The sequence below is a fragment of the Perissodus microlepis genome, chromosome 14, assembly GCF_051167445.1.
Source record: "Perissodus microlepis isolate ML-2025 ecotype Zambia chromosome 14, ASM5116744v1, whole genome shotgun sequence".
NCBI lineage: Eukaryota > Metazoa > Chordata > Actinopteri > Cichliformes > Cichlidae > Perissodus > Perissodus microlepis.
The window spans coordinates 35,714,781-35,725,725 of record NC_140474.1 but is presented as its reverse complement, the minus strand read 5'-3'; the positions used below and the strand labels follow the sequence as shown (position 1 = coordinate 35,725,725).

The window sequence follows — 10,945 nt, the reverse complement described above, 5'->3', positions numbered from 1 at the left end:
GTGTTTGTCTGCTGGGCCAGATCCCCTGTTGTACTCTAAAGTAAACCATTTTGTACCCCCATGCCATCCTTTAAGTATTAAAGCCCCCCAGCACACACACACACGCTGTCACTACTGTCACCCACCTCCTTCCCATCATCCTCTCTCATCACACACATGCACAAAAAGTGCACTTATTTTGGCTCCCAGTGGGTGTGTAGGCTATTCAAATGTCCTGACTCAGAGATTTAAAATGTCATTTAAAACCCATTCACTGCTGTTAAGGCTTATTTTATTTTTCCAGTATTAGCCTACAAGGTCAGTTTGCACCAACAGCTGATGAGCGATCAATAGGAGATTTGAATTTAAAGAGCTGTGGCCCTGGGGGCGGTCAGTCGCCGGTGCGTGGAGCTACTACGGTGGGTGGGTGGACTGGGGGGAGGGGGAGTTCTAAGCGCAGGGGCTCAACAGAGACCTATATCCTTCCACACACCCTTTACCTCCACCTCCCCAAGCTTGGTTAACTCTCAAGACCATGATTAATTCATGGTGGATTACAGTCTGGAGGCAGGGAGGAAAACTGGGATTGCATACAGTCCTAACTGCACAGGCTGGGGTTAGGGAGATAAAGGTTTCCCCAGATTCACACCACAATCCCACCGCCTGACTCGCTTCCGTACAAGTATGAAAATTTTTCCATTTTTCCTGCAAAAACATCACGCCTCGGTGTTTGGGCTTCTTGATTATTACTGCAGCTATGTTCGCCGAAATAAGTTGGGAGATGTCCTTCCCAGCCGCCAGACTGCACTGAGAGAACAGAAACCTACAGGGAATAATAATACTGGAGCCCGCTAAGAAAAGCATAACAAACACGGGAGCCACGGCCACAGCAATTTCATCATTGTCCTTCACAGTAGCACAGCTAACTGCTCGTGATTAGCTGACGACCTCGAGTAACTGAATGGAAGAATGTGAGGCTGGAGCCAAAGCAGCTGGAAGGAGAAACTGCATCAGCATGAGGAGTGTATTCACTCCCCCTTGTGTTCGCTGCAGCAAACTGGTCCACTGAATTCCTCCGTTGCTGGGAGAAAAAGTAAAATCAGCAAAAAAGTTTTTTTGTTGTTGTTCTGTTTGTCTAAGAGTTTAGGGTGTGTTGCAACACTGCAACAGGGATGAGAAGAAAACCCTGTGATGACAGGTAAGGATTATCATCACAAACCTACACTGCATGTTTCCATTACTCTTCTCATTTAGACTTCTGCTTTTGTTTCTTTCTGTGTCTTTCCATCATTTTCCACCAAATGCCATTTTAAATGTGCTCATCATTTTCGAGTCCAGTTATTCAGAATTAACCAATCAGCATCAGTGTCTGCAATTAAGGACAATTATTCCACAGTTCAAGAAACTGGACAAACGCTTGTCTGTACCTTCAATACTTTGTGAAACACAATGCACTGTAATGTCTGGTATACTTTAAGATAGCTGCTCCCAAAAAAAATGACGTATATTTTCTAGTTTATTACAAACACATTTGTCAACATGTGGTATTTATACAGTGAATGGTCTAATATGCACTGGAGGTCACATAAGCTTAGGTTTATTGGAACAATAAAAGACATACCATGAGGGCTTGATATTCAAAGAGATGTAGCAGCTGCTTGCTGCATATTTGATCATCAGTTTTTAATAGTTTGGATTTTTCTTCTTTAAAGACACAAAAATAAAACCTAAGTATATTAACAGTTTTATGAATGTATCGTCAGCAGACTAAAAAAATTAAGAATTCGATTACTCCTTTTAACACTTACATTTTGTCTCAACACGTTCTGCGATGATGGTGCAAAGCACTTTAACAATATTTGTGCTATTTTTTTTATTTGTCAAATGTCTACTTTACTCGTGTTTTTATTTTTTTAACCTTTTTTGTAAACAACATCTCGTACAAACTAGCACAGTGAACCACAACCCCAGCAAATGTGTTTTTATCTCCGTACAATATAAATGAAATCAATACAAAAGTTTGGTTGGTTGCTTGGAACATTTTTATATGGATTGAGAGGTTCTAAAACGTGGTTTTCGAGACTTCTGGACTCCTGAATTGAATATATTACGTAAACAGTTGACTGTTCTAAGTCCCATTTAGAACCCCAGTAGAAGATTTTTAGAAGGTAGACTTCATCTCACCATTTCAAGTTCACTTCCATTTTTAATAAAGGGCTTGCAATCCATAGGGAGTCTTTTACTGGTTTGCCTTTTGAAGGCAGCCTTCTTCAGATTTGGTTGAAATTCTGAAACCGAAACAAACAAATAGTCCAGGCAGAGGAGAAAACTGTCATTTCTTCTGGCCTCCAGAAACATATTGTGAAAAAGGTTAAGTGTCAATATGGCAGAGCCTTGAGAGGCAAGAGGTCTGAGGAGCTTCTGAATAAATACAAGGGATGCGTCTAGTTCCTCGCACATAGTCTGAATGCCGCTCAGCCTTCCTACTGTGCCAGGTCAGCACACAACCAACCCTTAGCCCCTTTATTCTCTCTCTGTAAAGCTATTGAAGTCTTTGACAGTAGCTAAGGATGTTTTCATGTTTAGGACATATTACAGGAGATTTTGAAAAGGTTTTTTTTCTTCCTTTTTTTTAAGTGTTAGGGGGACTGGGGGATTGGTCGCTCTGCCGTGCCACTGACCGGAATCAGGAGGGGTAACAAGATGTCTCAGTCCAGTTTTTGGATGCAGGCTGGGTAGGGGTAAGAGTTGAAAGAAGCAATCAAAACACCCGAACGTAATACTGCAGTGTTTTGGGGCATCATTTTTATGCTAAATATGCTCTCCTGTCAAAAAGAACAACAAATGGGAAAATAAATAAATAAATAAATATGAAATCACCAAAAAAAAAAGGAGAAAAAAATAGTTTATGGTACTGCCCTAACCCAGTCATTATCCGTGTCCCTGTTCTGGACTCAGTCCCCCAACACTTCCAGATCTCACGACCCTTCATTACCGAATCTCTGGCCAGCAAAGTCCGCTCCCTCGCAAAGCTACCACACAGTGCCCTCGTTCATTTCTGAGGGCGGGTGAGACAGATGGTTATTGTATCCGCTCCCGTTCAGTGACAGTGAGGTAAAAGGAGGACTAGGGCCGAACACTTCTGACGAGATGCTGTGCAGGGGCCCTGGGATGCCGGGCTCTGGGCTGGGAGAATCCCCTGGGTGGTGGGACATGATATCGGAGAAACGTTGCACCTCAGTGGAGGGATGGTGGCCCGGGAGCGGGTGGTCCATACCTCCAAGGGGGTTGCCTGTGGGGCCTGAGGATGGCACAAAGGGGAGATCAACTGGGGTCTGGGCCTGTGATGATGGTGGCCCCTGAGGGAAAAAGTCATAGTTCCCTGCCGGACCATAGTATTCACTTTGATAATCTGCAGATGCAAGAGAAGTAGAAAAAAAATATCACCATTAGCTCAGACTGAGAACAATGGGTTTGCAGAAGTAATTCCAGGGATGTTGAGGAATTCATTGAATATATATATACATAGCTTGATTTGTATTAGAGAAAAAGAGACCTTCGCTGTGCTACATTAGTCACAGAGCACGTTACACTTAAATCAAAACTGCAATTGGGTGGGGAGAACAACGTGGCCACAAAATTAATTAAAATGGGGGCCATTTCATCAGCGATTCTACCTACTGAGACCAATTTTTTCAGCTCAGCAGAATATTATTAGACTTTTTGCTTCAGCAGGAAGGACAAAGGCCCAGACACAAATGGAATTCTCTGAAAATTAACAGATATTTCAAAGCATTTGATGAAATATTGCCGCGTTGGTATGAAATCACTCAGGTGTAAACTAACTTCACTTGAAGTGAATTCCATACTAAGCCATTTCTTAAAGCCTGTGGATGAGATGTCCCAGACTAAAACATGTATAGCCTCTTTTGTTTGTTTTTGAATACATCCAAAATAACAGTAAGTAGGAAAACTACATCATTTTCACTGCTTGTTCATGCATTTTATTTTTTAACATTATGCACTCATTTGACATTTAATATTGTGTGAAAACAACGAAGACGGTTAAATGTGGATAGACCCAGTGTGCTCTCTACTCACTGGTCGTCTTTAAAAAGTGGCATAGACCTAAATAATTCCCCGGGAATAGGATAATGGCATATAAGACAAAACATTAAGAAGAAATGACCGGCCAATAGGAAATAACAGATGATGCAAAAAAGATTTTTAACAATTCAATGTTTAGCGAACACATTATCTGTCAGAACCAGGTTGAAATTTAACGTGTCAAAAAAGAAAGAAAATATTAAGCAACCATACCTCCATAGTAGGAGAAGGGTCCGTTGGGAATGAGCTCCCCAGGCTCCAACCGGTCACCCAGCGCCCTCATTCGCCTCGGGCTCCGGAAAAACGCGTGCCTCCGGGCGCCCAGTGCGCTCAGCTGCTTCATCCGCCTCTCTTTGGAACGTCGGTTCTGGAACCAGACCTGAACAAACGCAACCACACACACGCGTACGTGTGTATCACATCATGTGGCCCAGAAAACATGCAATAGACTGCTGACGCCATTTCGATGGCACGTCAATATTCTATGGCGAAAGACAAGAGGAGAGGCAGAAGTGGAGATTATGGAAGGGGGTGGCCGGGGAGGGGTTAGAGCTGCTATTCTATGAATAAATATCTAAACAAACAATGGTTTGCTTGTTTTTTCTGAACATGCAAACAAACGTCGGCATTTAAATGTATCCTCATTGAAAGGAAAGTGTAATTAGGTATCATGTTTACCTTGGCACCTACTCCGCTGTCTTCTTATTAGAGTCAATAACCGCGCTGTATGCGGCAAGCGTGTTGAGCCAGTGCGTTAAATTCGCAACGCTCTGCGGCGAAGAGGACTGCGCCCAATTATCGTTTAAGGAGCGACAGTCCCATCTAACCTCCCTAATGATCTTTTAACCCTCCATTTACTCCGACTGAAGGCTGCAGCAGCAGGGGTTTAAAATCTCCAATTAATACTTAATAGGCGGGTTGTTACCAATATATTACCGGACTCTTGGAGGTTATCATTTCCTAATCTATAGGCCGGCTTCCTTTAATTATGCTCTCCCCTTTCCTCGCTCAAGCGCACACACATTAAATAGCACTATCTCCCCGCTTCCACGTTTTCGGTATCACTCTACGTTAAAGCATTTTGCCTTTTTTTAAACAAACAAACAAACAAAAATGTATTCCCATAGTTTAAAAAATGACACTACTACTTTGACTACTTTGCAATAAATTTAGGGCTGCGTTTGTGTGATTTTGGCGCGTAAATATAATTTATTTAAGACATTTTATTATTAGGTATTTCCAATTCTTGTGCCACACAATAGACTTTGAAAATAAACCATGATTTATAATAATATCAGTTGGGATTATCAATAATAATAATAATAACATACAGTTGGTTGTATGTGTCGTTTGTTGTTTAACTTGGCCTTCTGTAACGCACGCTTGTTGTGAGGATACAATCTGAAGACCCTTGAAACAGATTTGTGCCTTTCCACTTGGCTGAAAATGCTCACAGCGTGGCTAAATGTGGTCGCAAAACGTGATGGCAGCGCTGTGCCAGGACTCCTAGCGCTCCCAGCGCTCCCAGCACCTCGGCGCCAGTTGGCGACTTTGCCCCGTCGTGTGCGCCAAGAATCAAAAATACCCATATAAATTACCCATTTCCAAATCAACCTCGTCCATCGGCCAATCTTTGGCTTAATGAATTCGAAGTGACCGCGCAGTTTGAAGGGAAGAGGCCTCGTTTAAAGAGGGGTGAAGGATATGAGAGGGGAGGCTTGGGGAGGTGGAGCCTCCCTGATGGGATGAGGGCCTGCTCGGTCATTGCTGTCTGGCAGCTTGGCTGGGACATTTTTCCATAAAATATAAGCTGTTACATCACACCTTTTAATGGGTGCGTAACACCCTATAAAACGGAAAAAGGCGCGAGCCCACCTCCTCAACCCCTGGGTGTCCCCTGAATCTATTTCCATAATATTTGAAAGCATCACATTGCACGATTTAGATGATTTACTACAGAATCGTGTTTAAATCACCGGGGACCACGAAAGTTATGATACTACATCAAGGATTGCATTAGGAGGCCGCATGGACCACACATTTAGAAACAGGCATTTGATAAAATAATGATAATAAAAATAATGGTCTATATAGACTTATAGACTGAATTTAGGCTGAAGCAGAGCTCCTGCTTGGGTGCAGCTGTTTCTTTACCTGGATGACCCTCATGTTGAGGCCCGTCTCCTGGGCCAGCTGCTCCCTGATGTGTCTGGTGGGTTTTGGAGTGGCGGCAAACGCTGCTTTCAGTGTCTCCAGCTGCTTGGCCTTGATGGTGGTCCGTGGGCCACGCCGCTTCCCTCCCAGGTTCTGGTCGTCGTTCTCGTTGTTAACGGTCTCCTTGTCGGACAGCGCGGCTATCTCTGTGTCCTTTAGGACCACGTCATCCTGTAGCTGGTCTTGAGAGTCTGGTGATAAACTCGGGTCGCTGCATGCCGTTACTGCAGAAACGACATCTAAATATTAGAATAATATTCACACAGCAGTGTTATTGCAGCAGTGAAGCGCCAGAGTCTCTAAAAGTGCATTTAACTCGGTGGATTATCACCACTGACAAAGTGCAAACACACGCTAACACTGCTAACTAGAAGTTATATTTCGGAATTATCGTTTTGTAGTGATGTCGTTTTGTGCTGAATTCGGGCCTTACTTGTAACACACAGCCATTTGTTTTACAAAATGAAAATTTACCAACAGCAGAATTTATGTATGCGAAGGAGGCTTAAATATCAAGTAAAGAATGCACAGTCTTAATTAGAAAGAAAGAAGGACAGAAAAAGAAAGCCAAATCTGACATTATGAAAATAAAACAGATTGAGCACAGCTACATATCAGGCCAAAAGAACCATCATCTGAACTGAAAAGAAAATATTTCGCGCTTTTAAACCATCGTGCGCTGTGTCATGGAAATGAGGAAGCCACTGTGAGGTTGAAAACGTTAAGTCCATCTTTAAAAATAAATAAACAAATAAATAAATATCTATCTATCATTATTATTATTATTATTTAACTGCGTACGCACACTCACAGAACACACTTGCAGGACTCTGCATACCTGAGAGGAGGTTGGTGTCTTTTACACTGGTGTTGTTTAGGTAATCGTCTTTGCAAACGAATTTGTTCTCGTCTATGATGTAGAGCTCCTCGCCGGTGGAGAGCTGCTTGTTGCACATCATGCAGGTGAAGCAGTTTAGGTGAAACACTTTGCTCCGGGCCCTCCGGACCAGGTCGTTAGGAGAGATGCCCTGCGAGCAACCGCCACACTTGGTGCCGAACCGCCTGCGGGGGATGGAGGTGGTTACTCCTGCTATTAAGGGTGTTCTGCATTTTTAATTTATTGTTTATTAATGTATTTGCTTTAAAGAGACAATGATCTAAACATTTATCAAGGAAAAACACCAAAGTGATGGGGCCGACTTATATAACGGACACAAAAATAAACATTCAAAATAAACATCCGGAAGTTATAATTGTGTCTTAAGGATACAAATAATCTATTTCTGTCTTGCTCTCTCTCATATATATCTTTGTATGATATACATATTTTATTATTAATCCATCCTATTAAATATCAACGTAATTTAAGGAATGAAATCGAGTCATAAATATTGTTAAATGTGACATTTTAATTCCATCATTATTTTAACGGATCAAAATAATGAAGATTCATACAGAGATAGTTTTTTTTTTTTTTTTAGGAGATTTCTATATCACATGCTATAATAATAATAATAATAATAATAATAATAATAATAATAATAATAATTTGTGCTATAATTGTACTTTTAATTATTTTTGTAAAAGAAAATGCTGACCAGTAGCTTTGCCTCTTTAAAAAAAACATAAAGCCAGCAAACAAACAAACGCGAACTCCACTCTGCATTAACCTTTGCACAAAAATTTAATCTGTTACATTTTTACCTCTATTTTACATTTTACATGTTTTTTGTGTGTCTTTGCAAACACGTATTTTAAGCGTCGAGCTTCAGTAAATAAACCAATTTGAGGTGTCTTTAAAAACCAGGTTGGATTTTGGCTCATAAATTATCACCCTGCCATCTACTTCACTGTTAAACAATGTTTGCTGAGTTGCGTGCAGTGCTTGTTGACTGCACGTCTGTGATTGCATCGTCTGCGGACCTGATCTTTTCAACTAGTTTACTATTCAAATCCACTTATCACGTCCTCCTCAGCCAGACTGAGCAAACACACCGGGCAGCGGTTTCTCTAGCGCCGGTTTGATGCTCTAAGCTCCCACGACTGCCAACAAGCTGTAAAAAAAAAAACCAACAAAAAAACCCCTTCAAGTGTGATTTCCTCGATTTCCTAACAAACCCTCCCCCTGCTGAGAGTGAGCGCACACGCGTTTAATGTTGCTGCTCCTCTTTTGTTGCTGTTTTTGCATAAGAATCCAAGTTAACAAGCTTTCAATTACTTACTACTAATCAAAAGACGGGACGGGTCGTTTTATTCGTTTATTTAGAGAATTCAAAAGGGCATTCTCTTTGTTACCTAACCAGATGTTCTGTCATTTTTGTTTGTGTTATCTTTTAGGTTTTCTTCACTTATAATTGAGCAGATTTTAACTGTAACAGCAGTCTGAGCCACGAAGAAATATTTTCCTTTTTTTGGTGGTCACCTACAATTAATAAACTATATTTTCAAATGGTAAATAACGTGGAAGATACAGGTGTTTCCACTAAATTTGCGGTAGACTGAGGTCGTTTGCAGTTTAATCTAATGTTTGTAGGGTTTCTTATATAGTTTTCTCGTCTCACTGTGTGCCATAACTACCTTTGGTCCTCCTTTTGAAAATATATAAATATCTTTATATAATTTCCTTCATGGTTTGTCCCTGCTTACCTGCTGCGTCTTATTCGTATGCAAAAGAAAAGTAAAAGAGCGAAGGAGTACAAAAACATTACTTTTCAAAGGGTTTCTGCCATCTTCATCGAGCTTACCTAAAGAAATCGTTTTTGCAGTATAGTCTCCCTTCTCGAGAAAAACATTTCTCTGTCAAATTGCATTTGCACTCGCAGCATTGCACGCACTTGACGTGCCAGGCTCTGTCCAGCACGTTGAGCAGAAAGCGGTCCAGGATAGGCCTCTCGCAGCCGGCGCAATGGACCATGGCTTTGGCTGGGCAACAACCCCCCACAAACGAAGCAAACACACAAACCAAATCAACAGCACAGGCCGAGCATTGACCGAGTATCTGCTCTCTCCCTCCCCGATTCGCCTGGAGCTCCTGGGTCAAACGTGCGCAAGAGAAGCCAGTCGATCAGGTGTCACCACAGATTTCTCCCTGCATGCGTAAAAAGACTCAGCGTCCCAAAAAGCAAAGAACCAGGAAGGGTTGGCGATCGCGTCCTCACTGGAGGAAAAGTCAAAAGGTTGAAAAAAATAAATCAGTCCTTTTATGGATCCGTGGCAAAATTCAACCAAGGTGTTCAGCACAGGAAGCTGCCGATCGGCTCAGGCGAGAAGAGGGGAGCCGGTTTGGTTGTCCCGGTGACGCATCGGCCAAAGAGAAGAGCGTCGTATGGCAGCCAGTGCTGACAGAGGCTTCTAATAAAACGATTTTAGGGCAGAGCTGTCACACAAGAAGACACGCACGCCTAGAAATAATTCAGAGTACTTTAACATGGCATCTTATCCACTGTTCAAAACCCGGCGAGAAACAAAATCACACAGCCAGAAGATGAAAAAAGAGTGTTTCCCTTCCTCTCTGTTGGATGATCCTGGATGTTTGGTTTGTGATAGGATGCTGGGACTCGCCGGTCGCTCCGGTTGTAATCAGTGTGCTGGGATGCCCCTCGGTCTCCAGTACCGTGCGTACGCAAGGATGCGCTCGATCTCTAGTACACTGTCTTGGTCCTAAAGCTCCAACCCAGCCTTATTTCCAGCCTCCTGACGTCAGGCCGCAGCCGGACCAATCAGCGCTGTGCCATGGAAGCAACCATCAAGCCGCCCCATCATAACCCAGCGAGGACTCTGCCTGCTATTTATGCCACACACTCAAGATAGCAATTGTCAAGAATTTCCCTGCAAACTGTCATATGTTAGTGAATGTGTTTGGAGGAAGGAGCCGCGGCGGAGGCGAGCAGCGCGGAGGGAGACACAACGTTTCCGCTGCTGAGCAAAGTGTCTTTTGGCCACGAGGAGACACATGAGGGACAAATCTGAGCAGGTAGAGACTATATAGTGGCGTCTTCTGAATAAAGAGGCTGGTAGCGCATACTGCATGGCGGTGGTTCCCTTGTTCATTGCTGTAAAGTTGTTGATGTGTGATTGCTTTATTATTTAATAGCTGGAGGCTTCGTCATTTTAAAACAGAAAAAAGTAGCTGTATGTTAAAATCTTAGCTGCCAGCCTTGCAATTGAACGCACCATGCATTAGGTAAATGTTTGATTACGCAGCGGGAAGCCGCACACTGCTGAGATCTTATTAAGCGATGACTGGGTTCAGGAGATGTGACGCTTTTCTGTCCTTAGCAGTAGCACATACACACCAGCCGCTTTCTCTTTGGTGTGACTGAGAGGAAGCATGGAAGTGAAAGACGGAGAGGCTCTAAAGTTGACAGCTCGCTCTCTTCGCCAGTCGGGAGCTCGCGACCCAGACATCACGGACGATTCATTAGGGACGTCCAATCCACTTTAAGTTCACCTTTAGTAAATAACACCACGAGCCTAAAAGCCGGCTGGATTATTAGCCGTCTTTTATGTGTTGTTGATTATTTACAAGCTTGGAGGATTTAACACTTTTTTCTTGCTCAATTAAATTAGCTTTGGGGGAGGGGGGCATGCTCGTTGAATTAATGGATTTCGTCCCACTATCTGGCCAATATTTGCATTTGAAAGT

The 10,945-nt window shown here is 42.7% G+C and overlaps 1 protein-coding gene across 2 annotated transcripts; it reads right to left on the bottom strand.

Annotated features, from left to right (window-relative positions):
* Positions 1–1,477: 1,477 nt before the first annotated feature.
* lhx1a (LIM homeobox 1a) lies at positions 1,478–9,948 on the bottom strand. 2 transcript variants are annotated; one of them, XM_084950590.1, is made up of 5 exons: positions 9,045–9,948; positions 7,139–7,362; positions 6,241–6,539; positions 4,300–4,465; positions 1,478–3,391 (listed from the first exon to the last, which is right to left on the bottom strand). In XM_084950590.1, the coding sequence occupies exons 1-5, from the start codon at positions 9,212–9,214 to the stop codon at positions 3,012–3,014; spliced, it is 1,239 nt and encodes a 412-aa protein (XP_084806716.1). In that variant the 5' UTR covers positions 9,215–9,948; the 3' UTR covers positions 1,478–3,011. The 2 variants fall into 2 exon arrangements, with proteins under 2 accessions (XP_084806716.1, XP_084806717.1); XM_084950591.1 differs by having other exon boundaries at positions 6,241–6,524; positions 9,045–9,946.
* Positions 9,949–10,945: the final 997 nt, after the last annotated feature.

Bases quoted from the DNA above. Each gene is read 5' to 3' on its own strand.
- lhx1a (XM_084950590.1), bottom strand. From the start codon at position 9,214: ATGGTCCATTGCGCCGGCTGCGAGAGGCCTATCCTGGACCGCTTTCTG. The intron at 6,540-7,138 runs GTATGCAGAGTC...TCTAATATTTAG, and splicing joins AGACACCAACCTCCTCTCAG to ATGTCGTTTCTGCAGTAACG. The intron at 3,392-4,299 runs GTATGGTTGCTT...TTGCATCTGCAG, and splicing joins ACCCTTCTCCTACTATGGAG to ATTATCAAAGTGAATACTAT.